The sequence below is a fragment of the Salvelinus sp. IW2-2015 genome, linkage group LG6.2, assembly GCF_002910315.2.
Source record: "Salvelinus sp. IW2-2015 linkage group LG6.2, ASM291031v2, whole genome shotgun sequence".
In the NCBI taxonomy this organism is placed as follows: domain Eukaryota; kingdom Metazoa; phylum Chordata; class Actinopteri; order Salmoniformes; family Salmonidae; genus Salvelinus; species Salvelinus sp. IW2-2015.
The window spans coordinates 7,618,005-7,634,955 of record NC_036846.1 but is presented as its reverse complement, the minus strand read 5'-3'; the positions used below and the strand labels follow the sequence as shown (position 1 = coordinate 7,634,955).

At 43.6% G+C, this 16,951-nt stretch overlaps 1 protein-coding gene across 6 annotated transcripts; it reads left to right on the top strand.

Moving 5' to 3' along the window:
• Window positions 1–1,187: 1,187 nt before the first annotated feature.
• Window positions 1,188–11,381, top strand: LOC111965767 (uncharacterized). Of its 6 annotated transcripts, none has more exons than XM_023990051.2 (5): window positions 1,188–1,293; window positions 5,485–5,819; window positions 7,096–7,301; window positions 9,540–9,654; window positions 9,828–11,381. In XM_023990051.2, the coding sequence occupies exons 2-5, from the start codon at window positions 5,525–5,527 to the stop codon at window positions 10,922–10,924; spliced, it is 1,713 nt and encodes a 570-aa protein (XP_023845819.1). In that variant the 5' UTR covers window positions 1,188–1,293; window positions 5,485–5,524; the 3' UTR covers window positions 10,925–11,381. The 6 variants fall into 6 exon arrangements, with proteins under 6 accessions (XP_023845819.1, XP_023845820.1, XP_023845817.1 ...); XM_023990052.2 differs by lacking the exon at window positions 1,188–1,293 and adding an exon at window positions 4,746–4,947 and having other exon boundaries at window positions 9,831–11,381; XM_023990049.2 differs by lacking the exon at window positions 1,188–1,293 and adding an exon at window positions 4,746–4,947.
• The last annotated feature ends 5,570 nt before the right edge of the window (window positions 11,382–16,951 follow it).

Here is a 16,951-nt window from a genome sequence, read left to right as displayed (position 1 = left end):
CTGAATACTTTCCGAATGCACGGTATACGGTGGAGCTAATGTCCGTGCTGTTGGCCTTGCAGTGGGTGAAGGAAGTCAAGCCAGACAGAGTAGTTATTTGCTCTGATCCATTTGCAGTGTTGATGAGTCTGCAGTCCTTTAGCTAACGTAGCAGACGATACCAGCTTTATGAYGTACTACAAACCCATGGCAGGGTGAGACAGATGGGTATACAGACAAGATTTACCTTGGTCGCAGCCCATGTGGGGGTTGAGTGGAACGAGGCAGTTGATGTACTGGCTAAWCAAGCACTTAGTAGTGGGGATGTTGATGTAAGTAGTTTCAATGAGCAAGGCAAAAAGCCTGATATGGACAGTGGTGATGCAGAGAGAGCAGGAGCGGTGGAATATAGACACTAAGGGCAGGCATGTATTCCAAGTAAAGAGGAAAGTTGGGGATGGCCGGAAGAGACAGAAAATGGGATGCTATTTTTCAAGATTCAGYGTGGGACACAGCCYGTTGAATAAGACTTTAAATGTYGTAGGAAAGCATCCAACAGGAAAGTGTGATTACTGCCAGGAAACAGAGACCGTGGAGAATGTACTGATACGGTGTGGGCAGTATGAGAGGGAAATAGAAAGGCTGAGATCCAGTATGAGTGAGAAGGGGATACAGGAAAAGATTTTAAAGAGTATACTGAGTAGAACATCAGTAGATACAGTCTCAAATATGTTGTTATCTTTCTTAAGAGGAACGGGGCTGGCAGGTAGGATTTAGTTTCTCCCTGTTTCTGGCCCACACTCCAGTACTGTAGGTGGCAACAATACACCATAACGCTGGATGCTAACCGCTGAAAACTCCACAGAAGAAGACGACGACGAAGACGAAGAAGCAGGCCCATACTCCAGCACAGTAGGTGGCGGTAATGTACCAATAACGTTAGATGRCAACTGCCGAGAATCGCGACCAAAGTAGAATAAGGAGCAGGGTTGCCATATCCCTGGTTTCCTCGGGAAATTTGGCCATTCGAAAATGATGTCGCGGGAAAATGTAATGGTTGAGGGTTCCGGGTTTGTGGGCTACTTTTATATATTGGATGCGGCCGCCATGGCATTTTTCTTAAAAATATATATTACACTGTGACCTGCTGCTGCTGACTATTATGTAGAGATACAGCCTGTTGCTGAGTGAGTGGTGGGGAGTGGGAGGGCGGTGAGTGTGTTGAGGTTGAGACTGAGAGCTGCAGCTGAATCACGTGAATGAGGAGACGGAGCAGCACGCGCGCACGTCATGACAYCGTTTTACCAGTTGTAGGTAGGCTATTTAGATTGTCATTATGGAGACACCTATTTCCAACCCTTTTTTCATAAAACATATTAACGCGCTAGAACTGATGCGCATCAATAAATTAGGCGACAATGCACAGGAAAACGACTRTAGGCGCTCTAGATCGCATTAGATAAATCCGTTCGTAGGTGGTTTAAACTGCATTCTAATGTCGACTTGTTTATGGAAAACCATATCAAACGAAGAGTTTTACGCATGCTCAGTTCTTGCGTGTCGAGCGCTGCACGAGTGAACATTTWAAATTTAAGTTATGGAACTCCGGAGCGTGCTTCTGATATAGGGGAAAGTCCACAATGAAACTGAAATTGAATGTGGCGAATGGTACATTTGCATCTTGTGGTCATCAAGTAGGCTATTCATTTCTATGCCTGTGTAGGCTACTGTASCCTACCATTTGATACAATAAATATGTTGAAATGATATCACTGAAGTTATTGCAAATCAAGTTGTGCCACTTGTGTAACCTACCTGGAGCTGGCAAACGGATTTAATAATAGCCTATACCTTCAGCTTTTTGTTGTACCATTGAGTTATTATGCAATTATAGATGGACATGTTTAGTTAATGAAACTGGAAGTTAAATTGTGATCATGGTCCCAGTTCTGTCGCAATTGCTGATCAGCTGCTGTTATGATGCATTAGATTGAAGGTAAATCAGTCAGATTAGGCTACAGGTAAAACAAATCACTGTCTGTTATTGACAAGCATAGGCCTAATTCAGTTCATATCCATATTATTAATATATAATTCAGTAATTAAAATGGCGACCCCATCATCAATAACCTACTCCAGCAGGCTATTGGGCAACAGAAGCACCTTGCTATTCATGCTAAATAAATGAGTCTGTTTGAACTAAGCTCCCTTTCTTGAGTAAGGGAGCTCCAAACTGCAAGTGTTTCAGCCTAGCTCAGTGCTTTCTGTAGTGGTGGGGTAGCCATCTGAAAATACGGAGTGTAGGGGTTGGTAATGTTCTCCAGTTGCGCCATGATTGGCTCAGTGCACTGTCACTCATGGGGACACTACGTCACTGCAAAATCTACGGGGAGAGCTTAAATCCAAACCCCTTTGATGCTGCCATAGAGTTACATTAGAAGTACCCACCCAAAAAGGCTCAAGGTCATTGGCCACAGATAAAATTATCTCAAATCACGTTATATCTACAGTATCTTTGATTGGACTGATCATGTCAACATCATACTTTCAAAATCTTAGCTAGCAAGCTCGCAGTCATCATCATGAATCAAGTCGACAATCTACTGGCAAATCCTTTTCAATCCTTGTCATATGAAGACAAATTATGACGAGGAATTATAGATAAAAAAGTATCGGTGCTCATCGGCCATTGGACAAACATTAAACAACAAGTTGGAAATCGCAAATTCAACAATGAGTGGTTGGGAAGGAATCAGTGGCTAACTGCAAGCATTGCAAAGCAATCACTGGCCTGCTCTTCAGTGGAGTGGATGTGTGAACCAAGTTTAAGGGTTTAAGGGTCTATTTTCCAGGTTTAAAAGGATAAACATTCAACATTGGCCATGCTGTCAATCCAGCATGACTTCTGCCACGTTCAAAACAACTGGAGACTGAACTGGGAAATCTCAGACTTCAGTAAATTCAGGACAACTGGGAACTRTGGATTTTTTAATTAGCTCAGACTGGGAAAATACATTTTGAACGGTCATCCAACTCGGAATTCCAAGTCGGGAACTTGGGCCTCTTTCTAGAGCTCAGACCTGAAAACCACTAACGTCATGATTCTACCTTGTTTTTTCCCCCAGAGTTCCCAGTTGTCTTGAAAGCACCAAAAATCCAGAGAATGCCAGACCATGTGCCTCACCCTAATCATTTGGTCTCTTTTCCCCTCATAATTTAGCCTACTTTTCTAACTTGGTGGTGCACATGTAGCCTATAGCCAGTAATGGAAAAAGTACCCAATTGTCATACTTGAGTAAAAGTAAAGATACCTTAATAGAAAATGACTCAAATAAAAATGAAAGTCACCCAGTAAAATACTACTTGAGTAAAAGTCTAAAAGTATGTMGTTTTAAATATACTTTAGTATCAAAAGTAAATTTAATTGCTAAAATATACTTAAGTATCAAAAGTAAAAAAATAATTTAAAATTCCTTACATTTTTAAGCAAACCAGATGGCACCATTTTCTTGTTATAATTTTTACAGATAACCAGGGGCACACACCAACACTCAGACATAATTTACAAATAAAAAATGTGTTTAGTGAGTCCGCCAGATCAGAGGCAGTAGTGATGACCAGGGATGTTCTCTTGATAAGTGTGTGAATTGSACCCTTTTCCTTTCCTGCTAAGCATTAAAAATGTAACGAGTACTTTTGGGTGTCAGAGAAAATGTATGGAGTAAAAAGTACATGATTTTATTTAGGAATGTAGTGAAGTAAAAGTAAATAGTAAAGTACAGATACCCCAAAAAACTGCTTTAGTACTTTAAAGTATTTTTACTTAATCGAAATTACGGATTGCCTCTTATCCGCTCGTCATCCCCATATATGCCATAGTTTGTACATCTTAATTGTCAGTAGAAACCCCATTTGTTTAAGCAAGTTAGCCATATCACCTATGGTTTTTTTAAAGGCAGTAAATTAGGCCGAAATAACAGTTTTTCTGCCAGACAAGGCTCRGCTGAAAGCCATGTGTAGCAGTGGTAAGGTGTTGGGACAGCTTTATATAGGCCCTAATAATTTGTGGGCATAGTTTGTCACTGTTATAGTCCAATTAATGTATTGTTTAGTGTTGTGTTTTTGTAGTGACTTTTTGAGTTTGCCCCACCAAGATTTACATGCCAAAATCGCCACTGATCCGGGGCAATAGGCYACCTGCATCTAGCTAACCAAACCATGCCAAAGGTAAATTACAARCATAAACACAGATTTGAGTCAGTTGGCCTAGGCTATGCCTATTGAAATGACAAGTCAATCACGCAAATAGGTTGTAGCGGGTTGTAGACTTAACATCTGGCACATAARAGAACAATTGCCAGAAAATAGCCAAACATTATTTTGAAGTTRGTTCAAGTGTTTCTTGCGCAGAGATTTTGAGATCCTCTGTCCAACWTTCATCCCTCAAACCCTCCTGTTGGATGTATCTATAGTTAAACACATGCGTACAATTGATTTATTTACAAGTATAATAAGGGTGAATGATCTTTTCTCTTGTTACATATTCAAATTCCTTTATTAGTCAAGTTAGCTCACAAGAATTAGGCCTATTATTTTGATGTAAGGAGCAATATTCGGGTTTCCGTCGATATCCCCCCTTAATTTGCTCGAAAACTTTATGGGAAAAGGTTTTATTGGCTAAATACGGCAACTTCTCATGCYGTATTTATTGGTCTAGTTTTATGGCTTTGTGGGTGGGTTTCGATCAGTCTTTTTTGACCTTTTATTTTCAAAGAACTGGCAACCCTGTGTAGGAGGCAAGAAGGAAAACGCTGCTTCGAAGGGAGGACATAAAGTTGGATCTATTTTTTTTCCTTTGGCGTTTCGTCTCTTGGCTTATCTACAGTGTGCATTCTTCTCGGTTTTCGTGTAGAACAAACAGTGTTTCGTTATCGAATACTTCAATATTCTGATTTCAGCGACTTCACGGTGCGTATCTAGCTAATGTTAGCTAGTTACTAGCTAACGTTAGCACTTGAGSTGTTCTTGTGTTGTATTCAAGAAGGATAGCGTCGCGACGATCGTTAACTAGCTAGCCGGCATTGCTACAGTTTGGTTTAGTGGTATTCACTATTGCAATAGTAACGTTAATCGCCTTAGTTAACTAGCCAGCTACCGTCTAGCTAAAGCTTTAGTTTAGGCAGCAATGTAGCTAGCTAACTAAACCTCGAGTGATGGGTGGGTGTGCTTTTTGTCCTTCCTCGTTCCATACGAAGTTAGGCTGTCTTGCTCAACGGTCTATTGGTTGGGATTAGTGAAGTGGTATCTAGGATACTACTTAATTACTAATGTTAGCAAGAAAAAGTATAGTCTTTCAGAAATTAGACTAGTTGGCCACTAGGTCTATATGATACTGCTGACTAATAACAGTAGCTAGTGTCACAGATAATGTAAATTTGTTCAACTCAGTCAACATAGTTAACTAATGCTGTTAATGTGTAACAGTTGAATATCTGRCTGGTCCAGTTCCCCAGATCCATCGTGTGATCGTCACATCAGCGAACCCATGGCGGACTCCGTGGAGACGTTCCAGACACACCTCACCTCTGTCATGGACAGTTTGATCCGAGCGTCGGTGTGCGAGATAACCAAACTGTTCCAGGACACGGTGAACGACTATCTGGTGGAAATATCTCTGAATAGGAATGAAATGGAGGCTCTGAAACTCCGACTCCGACTGACSGAGAACAAACTGAGAAATGAACGCAAGTACGGGATGGGGTGGGCAGAGAATCGCCGCAATGCTGGTTTGATAGGGTCGGAGGACGGTGGGCGGAAAAAGCGAAAAATTGAAGTGCCCCGTAAGTGTTCATATTTAGTAAGTACAGCCACAAAAGCATCACGGACCATATAGTCGTTTTTTACACATTTGTCTTGCTCTATGTATAAAACTGATATAAAAAATGGTATTCTTCATATTATAATTGTTGAAATATGTAATTGCATATCAAATCAAGTTGATTACTTGTGTAACATTAAGTCAAAAGCCTGTAATGCTTGTGTGAAGAGGTACTTGTTATGTTGGAAGCCATCTGCCAGAAACTGAGCCTTCTCCCTCCCTTTCCTTTCTACTCCTCCGCTCTCCCTCCCCCATCTCATCCTCCCTTCATGTGTCTCTCTGTTTTCTTCGCTCTCTCTGCTCCTTCCTCCTGCCCCCCCTCTTCCTCCCTGCCCCCCCTCTTTCCTCCCTGCCCCCCCCCCTCTTTCCTCCCTGCCCCCCCCCATCTTTCCTCCCTGCCCCCCCTTCCTGCCCCGCCCCCCTCCCTCTTTCTTCCTGCCCCCCTCTCCCTCTCCTCTACTTCTCTTTCCACTCTCCCTCCCTCTTCACTCCCACCCCCTCCTCTCTCCTTCACACTCACTCCTCCGCTTCCGCTCCCTAATCCGCCTCCTCTCTCTTCATCATGCTATTTCCCTTCCCCAACTCTTCCATTTCTGTCACGGCTCCCCTTCATCTCCTTCCCTCTCCTCTACTCCTCCACTCTCCCTCCTCCTCTTTCATGTCCTCGCTCTGCCCTCACCCTCTCCCCACTCCGCTCTGCTTCTCTCTCCCTCGCCTTCTGCTCTCCTTCATAATGCCCACTCCCCCTCCCTGCCCCACCTCCTCTACTTTTCTCTCCGCTCTCCTGCCCTCCCTCTTCACTCCCACCCCCTCCGCTCTCCTTCACACTCACTCCCGCCGCTTCCTCTCTCCCGCTTCTGCTCCGTACTCCGCCTCCTCTCCTTCTTCATGCTCTCTCTCCCTTCCCCCAACTCCTCAATTTCTGTCACTGCTCTCCTCTCCCTCCTCTCCTTTATGCTTTCTCCCGCTTCATGCTGTCCCTCCTCCTGCTCTCGTTCAACATGCTCTCTCCCTCTCCCTTCCCCCACTCTCCCCTTCCTCATGCTCTCTGCCTCTGCTCCCCCTCTCTTCCGCCTCTCTCCCACTCCCTGCCATCCCTCCTCTCCCTGCTTTCCTTCCTCTCTCCTTCATTTCTTTCACTGCTCCCCTCTGTCTCTCTCCTCTCTCCTTCATGCTCGACCCCTCCTCCTCTCACCCCATCCTACCCCCCCCCCCTCTCTTCCTCTCTCCCTCTACAGGAGGAAAGCAGAAGCTGGGTCCTGCGTTTGGAGGCGTGTGGGAGGAAGGAGGAGGAGCAGCCGGGGAAGTAGCAGGGGGAGGCTGGAAGGAGGCACGCCAGATGTACCTCATCCAGGTCCCTGGGGAGGAGGAAGACGAAGGAGAACTATTGGAGGAGGGCTGTATTTCGGGAGAGGGGGAGGAGACAGACATCATCAAAGAGGAGGTGAGGGAGACAAGGAGTGCTAAGGAGTCTGAGTGTGGCACACACACCGTCAGTGTGTCAGAGATGACTAGTTTARAAAAATAACAGTGTGTATCATCTGTGTGTGGTGAGACTGAGAATGTTGTTAAACTGCTGTTTTCTGAGTCAATGAGACACACTGCAGCAGTGGTCTGGTAGATGGCGTGGATGATGGAAAGCCACTGATTTGATATTRAACTGCAGAAGTAGCTCAAGCACTTGTTCAGTAGGGCAGTCAATGTTAAGTGCAGAGCGTTGTAGACCCTATACATGAATATAATTTTGGACGCGAACTAGAGGTCGACCGATTAATCGGAATGGCCGGATTTAATTAGGGCCGTTTCAAGTTTTCATAACAATCGGAAATCGTATTTTTGGACACCGATTGTGGCTGATATATATATTTTTTTACACCTTTATTTACTAGGCAAGTCAGTTAAGAACACATTCTTATTTTCAATGACGGCCTAGGACGGTGGGTTAACTGCCTTGTCATGGGCAGAACGACAGATTTTTCCTTGTCAGCTCGGGATTCGTTTTTGCAACCTTCCGTTACTAGTCTAACGCTCTAACCACCTGCCTTACATTGCACTCCACGAGGAGGCCTGCGTGGCAGGCTGACTACCTGTTACGCGAGGGGCAGCAAGAAGCCAAGGTAAGTTGCTAGCTAGCATTAACTTATAAAAAACAATCAATCTTCACATAATCAATAGTTAACTACAACTGGTTGATGATATTACTAGTTTATCTAGCGTGTCTGCGTTGCATATAATGATGCGGTGCTGTTAATTTCTGATCGAATCACAGCCTACTTTGCCAAACGGGTGATGATTTAGATTGTCGTTGCACAACACTAACCATAAACATCAATGCCTTTCTTAAAAATCAATACACAAGTATATATTTTTAAACCTGCATATTTAGTTATATTTGCCTGCTAACATGAATTTCTTATAATATTAGGGAAATTGTGTCACTTCTCTTGCGTTCCGTGCAAGCAGTCAGGGTATATGCAGCAGTTTGGGCCGCCTGGCTCGTTGCGAACTGTGTGAATTCCATTTATTCCTAACAAAGACCCGTAATTAATTTGCCAGAATTGTACATAATTATGACATAACATTGAAGGTTGTACAATGTAACAGCATATTTTAGACTTAGGGATGCCACCCGTTAGATAAAATCCGGAACGGTTCCGTATTTCACTGAAATAATAAACGTTTTGTTTTCAAAATGATAGTTTCCGGATTCGACCATATTAATGACCAAAGCGTCGTATTTCTGTGTGTTATTATGTTATAATTAAGTCTATGATTTGATATTGTGATAGAGCAGTCTAACTGAGCGGATGGTAGGCAGCAGCAGGCTCGTAAGCATTCATCAACAGCAGACTTTTGTGCGTTTGCCAGCAGCTCTTTGCAATGCTTCAAGCATTGGAGCTGTTTATGACTTCAAGCCTATCAACTCCCGAGATTAGGCTAGTGTAACCGATGTGAAATGGCTAGTAGTTAGCGGGGTGCGCGCTAATAGCGTTTCAATCGGTGACGTCACTCGCTCTGAGACTTGGAGTAGTTGTTCCCCTCGCTCTGCAAGAGCTGCGGCTTTTGTGGAGCGATGGGTAACATGCTTCGAGAGTGGCTGTTGTCGATGTGTTCCTGTTCGAGCCCAGGTAGGGCTGAGGAGAGGACGGAAGCTATACTGTTACACTGCAATACTAAGTGCAAAGAACATCCAATAGTCAAGGTTAAATGAAAAATGCAAACAATAATGGGGGTAATGAGAAAATAGTCCTTTAATTCTATAATAACTAACTAAAACTTCTTACCTGGAATATTGAAGACTCATGTTAAAAGGAACCACCAGCTTTCATTGTCTCATGTTCTGAGCAAGGAACTTAAACGTTAGCTTTTTTTACATGGCACATATTGCACTTTTACTTTCTTCTCCAACCACTTTGTTTTTTGCATTATTTAAACCAAATTGAACATGTTTCATTATTTATTTGAGGCTAAATTGATTTTATTGATGTATTATATTAAGGTAAAATAAAAGTGTTCTTTCAGTATTGTTGTAATTGTCATTATTACAAATAAATAAAATAAATTGGCCGATTAATCGGTATCGGCTTTTTTTGGTCCCCCAATAATCGCTATCGGCGTTGAAAAATCAAAGTCTATGGGGCTGTACTGGTGGGTAATGTAGTTATTTTTGCTCTGTCTGTAGTCCGGTGACATGGTGGATGGGGGTTACCAGCCTGCGTCTCTGCGGCTGATCAAGGAAGCCCTGAAGATGGACCCACCCAACCAGAACTGCCATGGATCCAGAACCCACAGCGAAGGTACTGTCTCCAGCTGAAAGCTCAGAACCAAAACCATGATGACTTCCTGGATAGTGATAACCCCAATGTGAACACAGTGAAGTTTTCTTAAGTGCCTGCAGTACAATATGTTTGCATACACCCTCATAGTACTGCTCCTCTAACAGACTCTCACTCTCCTTCTCTCGGCCCAGTAGGAGACATGGAGCTCAGCCCTGTGGCCCTGAAGAGGCCCCCAGCCGTGAGGCCTGAAGAGGGGGATGAGGAGGAGTGGGACGTGGGGTCCCCTCCAACYGAGGTGTCAGAGSGGGCGCTGAGCGTGGTGGACCTGAGTGGGCTGGAGACGGCCCTGAGGGCAGAGAGGGGGCGCGAGCAGGCATGCCTGAAGATCCCCCCCACAGCAGGCTCCAACCATGGCTCCAGGACCCCTGACCCGGTAGTAGTGGCAGACAGTGAGTTCAGACTGGGCCAGAAGTACATTGGTCTGGATGGGCTGGAACAGAAGGGGGAGCTGGAGAGTCCCACAGCCTCCGAGAGGGACTATGGTGATGCCCTGCAGGTTCATGGTGCCCGTCTGAAGGAATTACAGGGGTCACTGCCAATGGGGGCTGGAGGAGAGCTGCAGCCACGCTGGCCCAAGAGGCTGAGGGACGGTGAGGGGATGGGGGAGCAGGGAGGCTCAGACGAGGGCCTACATCACCTGTCTGCTCCGGGTAGCGTGGATGACAGTGGTGAGGAGGAGACAGGGGACCTGATGCATTTCTGCATGCAGTGCGGCGGGGGCTTCGCCAACGAGGCTGAGCTGGAAGAGCACCCTTGCCCCCTGGGGGACGCCCACCTGCAGGAAGGAGGGACGGAYAACACCCTGTTCCCCTGCGCCTCGTGCGGCCACGCCTTTAGCCATGCCTGGGCCCTGAAGAACCATGAGTGTGTGTGCGCGGCCGAACGGCCCCACCGCTGCGAGCTCTGTGGGAAGGGCTTCACCCACTCTCGCTCGCTGGAGAGGCACCAGGTGGTTCACACTGGAGAGAGGCAGCACTGCTGCCAGCAGTGTGGGAGGAGCTTCAGTCGCCTAGGCAACCTGGAGAGGCACCAGCGGATTCACACAGGCGAGCGTCCGTACGGGTGCGAGGCGTGCGGGAAGCGCTTCAGCAGGGTGGAGTACCTGAAAAGACACCAGCTGATCCACAGTGGAGACAGAGACAAGGCCGGCAGCGCTCACCAGTGCTCCCAGTGTGGAAAGAGCTTCAGCGAACCAGAGCAGTTAAAAAACCACGAGTGCTTTTCATAACATTTTGAGACGTTTGATAATTGATATTTACCATGATTTCTTTGGAGAGGGAAAGTTGAAATTGCTGACTAAGYTAGAAGTTGCTCCCTAATCAGAGATAAGATCAACATAAGATCATTTTACCCTAGCCTCAATCCCAAAGTTGACCATTAGAAATCTGTAAAGCTCTGACCTTGTATCAGTTGTTGGACACATTCTACCTACTCCAAAAAAGAGGAACAAAGACCATGCTGGTCATCCAGGGACAGGTTGAAATGAACTGTCTAATTGTGCACAGAGAAACCTGTGCTTTTATTTATGTTTCTCAATACATTGTATCTTTTACTATAAGAAATTAGTATTTTCACTGAACAACAATCATGACCTGTTTATCTTGACTATCAATGATAATAACAATMTGGTATTTTGTACTATTTGTTTTTCAGTATTATCCATCAGGAATAAACATTTGACTATTCAGTGACCAATGGTCTCCTTTTATATACTGTCAAGTGCTAAGTGTTTGTTTTCAGCTAGACAATTGTGTAGTTTAGTTATGTCTCAAACATTCACACAAGGTGTTGTCAGATTTCCGGACACATTTCTCTATTTCTGAGTACTTCGAAGTGTCTTCTACCAGAGAGGAAGAGGCGACGCGAAAAGTTTTACTCTGCCAAAAATCTGCCCAAGAAGTAAGGAAGTTTTGTATGGAGGTCAATGAGTGTCAAATTTGGTACAGAAAAAATGTAATTGCTCATTTGCTACATGAAGATTATTTGATTGAATAGAAGTTTCGTAGTGGTTAGGTTCTTATGAACGCACTGATGTAAATGAACGCACATGGCACAAAATAAGACTTAAAGAGTTGTGCATGTTGTCATAGAGATAGATGGAGGACTCATCATGGATATAACCTGTTTTAGCACGGACATTGCCATTGAGGTCTTTACCGGTCCAAAAAGTTGGAACCGTTCCGCAATCGAGTTGTGGCTTTCCCACCAGGATCCAATATGCATACATTTTTTATATTTTTTTATATAGAGACCCGTTCTGAATGAACCCGAGGACAACTACACCCGTTCCGTATAGATCTGGTCGGATCCCGACCTGGTCCGAGTAAGGGAAGCAGCCCAAATATATATATTTGTTAACCTACTTTATTAACCAGAGCTGATAAAGCGCGAGAGGGAGAAAAATGGGCGGCTCTAGCAGGCAGGGGAGCGACGTACTTTGACACTGGGAGGAGGGAGGAAGAGACGAGAGACCGCAACCAACCAAGCCGACTCGTGTCATAGTAGACTAATAACTGCCATAGCTAGTTTATTTATCATCAAATATGATTACGTAGTACCTGTGTTGACTACAGCAAACCGGGAGAAGCTAGTTAAGATAGCTAATGTTAGCTAGCTAGGCTAATTGATGCATGCACTTTCTCATCCTACAGTTATAAATAACTCCATTCAAATATTAAGTAGCAGCCTAACTGTTGGCTCTTGGTCGTTGTAGCCTATCCTTCTTTAACTTTTAATTCTGTCATTTGAATTCCATTGATTAGATATATCCTAACTTTTGCCACAAACGGAGGCTCTATGACAGTAGCTTATTGCCGCTTTGATGATTGGACAACAGCAACAAGCTACACGCACCACGCTCCACTCTCGTGAAAAGCAAGAGCAGCAGCAAAAATTATCAAGTGTCTATCTCTTTACTGCTGCAGCAGTCGTGTTTGGACCTGTACATTTAAAATGACACATACTCGAAACCTGTGACAGTCATATCAGATCCGACCCAGAATTCTGGATCGGGTTTTCGGGTACAGGTGGATCCGTGAAGACCTACTTTGAGGGCTTTCACCATTTTAATGTAGTCAACTGGGTAGGACTTCCAACTTCATGTCCAACCGAGTCATCAGGAGGGATCAGACAATCTTGAGGAAGAAAATTGAGAACTTCAAAATTGAGATCACCTCAATGACACTGCCCATGCTGTCACAGACACCATAATGGCACGGATACAAAGATGAGTCCTCTATCTATCTCTATGGCCTGTTGTTCCCACACGTATCTGACCTCTCATTGATTAGGGGTCTGGGAGTCCTCCCCCAGATTTTTTGCAGGCATCTAAAGCTAATTTCCTGCATTTCTACACAATCCAATATGACCCATGGTCCTTCTAGCTGTCTGTATTTAGAACAACAAAAAGTATTCAAAAAGCTAGGTAAGAGATCATTGTTAAATATGTTTAAGTGATTGATAAGACTGAACTAGATCAATGGTAATTCAAAAATCAATATTGTGTTGCACCTTTAACCAATAGCCTAACAAATCAAACAACTCTTTAAAAAATCATGTACAAAGACATTTGATTGTGTTTATTAAGACATCTATATCAAATTTCAGCCAGACCGCCCAGCAAGCACGAGACACCTGCACGCCCGACCCCCACCAATCTAGTCAATACCTCAACTCTCCCAAAACATTTTTCCCACTTAAAAAATACAAAAACAATATTCCTACGGGAAAGGTTTGGAAACAAAAGTGAAAAAAACAACAAAAAAAACACAACTACACATGTACATTAACACACAGAAACAGGACATCATATAATTAATCTCATTGGCCTAATAGTACTGTAGAGCTCTTTTTACTTGCACTCAAAATAGCTGGGTTGCCCCGTCCTGTCCCTAGGGTTCAGTGGTGTAAAGTACTTAGGTAAAAGTACTTTAAAGTACTACTTAATTCGTTTCTTGGGGTATCTGTACTTTCCTATTTATTTTTTTGACTACTTTTACTTTTACTTCACTASATTCCTAAAGAAAATATTGTACTTTTTACTCCATACATTTTCCCTGACAACCAAAAGTACTCATTACATTTTGAATGCTTAGCAGGACAGGAAAATTGTCAAATTCACTCACTTATAAAGAAAAGACTTGGTCATCCCTACTGCCTCTGGTCTGGCGGACTCACTAAACACAAATGCATCTTTTGTAAATAATGTTGGAGTGTTGGAGTGTTGGAGTGTTCCCCTGGCTATCCGTACATTTTTAAAACAAGAAATTGGTGTCCTCTGCTCTGCTTAATATTTGGAATTTTAAATGATTTATAGTTTTACTTTTCTTTTGATTCTTAAGTATATTTTAGCATTTACATGTACTTTTGATACTTAAGTATATTTAAAACCAAATACTTTTAGACTTTTACTCAAGTAGTATTTTACTGGCTGACTTTCACTTTTACTTGAGTAACTTTTTATTAAGGTATCTATACTTTTGCTCAAGTATGACAATTGGGTACTATTTCCACCACTTCTAGGGGTCCACCACCATGCAGCACCCCAACCCAACACACCCCACTCAGCTTTAGGATCTTAGTGAAACATTCATTATTGGTTTTGGGTGTGTTATGCTAAGGCCATAGTGACAACCCACAGGATGGTAGACCCCCAGGGCTAGGACTGAGCAGCCCCCAGCTATGGATTGCCTAAATGGATATCTCCCCTGACGTGGGCATGTTTTCAATATAGACTCCTTTTGTCGTACTGTATTCCATATAAGGCATCCAGACCTTATGAAAGTTGCCCAGTATACCCTTAATCTTATAATATGGCAAATCTAGTGATATATAACTTGACATTTCTGCCATCCATTGTAAGAGGACAACCAATTTTGAATTAATGGCAATGCATTTCTTAGATGCTTGGTTACACAGTTTTGTTTGATAACAGTCTCCAGTATCAACATTCACAAGCAAACAAAAACAGGGAGAAGGGAGACTCTGACATACTCTGAAAGACATACTCTGTCAGAATTCAGCCAGTCTTCACAATACCATAACATATGTAAATATGTCTAATTTTGTGTTTTACACATCCGGCAGAGGAATGACATTTCTAAGTGCATGTAATTAAGTTACACTGGCATAGAAACTCAGCAAAAAAAGAAACGTCCCCTTTTCAGGACCCTGTCTTTCAAAGATAATTCGTAAAAATCCAAATAACTTCACAGATCTTCATTATAAAGGGTTGAAACACTGTTCCCCATGCTTGTTCAATGAACCATAAACAATTAATGAACATGCACCTGTGGAACGGTCGTTAAGACACTAACAGCTTATAGACGGTAGGCAATTAAGGTCACAGTTATGAAAACTTAGGACACTAAAGAGGCCTTTCTACTGACTCTGAAAAACACCAAAAGAAGGATGCCCAGGGTCCCTGCTCATCTGTGTGAACGTCTTAGCCATGCTGCCAAGGAGCATGAGGAATGCAGATGGTGGCAGGGCAATAAATTGCAATGTCCGTACTGTGAGACCCTAAGACAGCGTACAGGGAGAACAGGACGGACAGCTGATCATCTCGCAGTGGCAGACCACGTGTAACAACACTGCACAGGATTGGTACATCTGAACTATCAACACTAGGGACAGGTAAAGAATGGCACAGAAACGCCAATCCTCCATCAGCTGTCAGACTGTCCGCACAGGCTGAGAGAGGCTAGACTGAGGGCTTGTAGGCCTGTTGTAGAGGCAGGTCTCACCAAGACATCACCGTCAACAATCGCTATGGGCACAAACCCACCGTCGCTGGACCAGAAAGGACTGGCAAAAGGTTCTCTTCATGACGAGTCACGTTTTGTCTTCACAGGGGTCGGATCACGTTTATCGTCGAAGGATGAGCGTTACACACAGGCCTGTACTCTGGAGCGGGATCGATTGGTGTGAGGGTCGTCATGGTCTGGGGCGGTGGATGTCAGCATCATCGGACTGAGCTTGTTGGCATTGCAGGCAATCTCAGTGCTATGCGTTACAGCACAGGTGTCAATCATTCCACGGAGGGCCGATGTCTGCGGTTTTCGCTCCTCCTTGTACTTGATTGATGAATTAACATCACATTAGTTAAGAACTCCCACACTGGTTGTCTAGGGCTTTATTGAAAGGAAAACCCAAAAACCTGCAGACACTAGCCCTCCGTGGAATGAGTTGACACCCCTACGTTCAGGGAAGATATCCTCTCCTCATGTGGTACCTTCCCGTAGCACATCCTGATGACCCTCCAGCATGACATTGCCACCAGCCATACTGCTGCGTTTGTGCGTGATTTCCTGCAAGACAGGAATGTCAGTGTTCTGCCATGGCCAGCAAAGAGCCCGGATCTCAATCCCATTGAAGCACATCTGGGACCTGTTGGATCGGAGGGTGAGGCTAGGGCATTCCCCAGAAATGTCCGGAGCTTGCAGGTGCTTGGTGGAAGAGTGGGGTAACATTCACAGCAAGAATGCAAATCTGGTGCAGTCCATGAGAGAGAGGCACTGCAGTACTTAATGCAGCGGTGGCACACCAGATACTGACTCTTACTTTGTTCAGGGAACACTATTCATTTCTGTAGTCACATGTCTGTGGAACTTGTTCAGTTTATGTCTCAGTTGTTACTGTTAATTAATGTTTCTTTCTTTTTATTTATTTATTTATTTTATTTTATTGGATCAGTTAATATTGCGGAAAGAATGTTGCTCCAATGTAATTGTCTGCATCATTTCAATCACCCATATTTTTTTTGGGTACATAATATTTCATACACGCAGCATACATATACACATATATACATATCACATTACCTATATGACATACATACTTTTTTAAAGAATATACTTATTTTATTCGCGAACCCTACACCGATCCCCAATTGGAGTAAACTAATAAACACTTCTGCTTTACCTTCAATTTTTACATCTTATACCATTTTACAGACAAGTCTACTTTATAATAGTTCTCTCTGTTTGTTCTTAGTCCTTCCTCTATTTCGTTGCCCACCAATTTTATTTCCACTTGTAACTGTGCTATTTCACAAAAGCTCCGCCCTATACACATTTCACAGACTTACAATGTTAAGTTTGCTGAAAATGAATGTAGTTGACAGTGAGAGGATGTTTCTTTTTTGCTGAGTTTAGTACATTACTGCAGTAATTTATGTCTGAGGTTATATAACATGACCGAGCATTCAAACATACAGTGGGGAGAATAAGCATTTGATACACTGCGATTTTGCAGG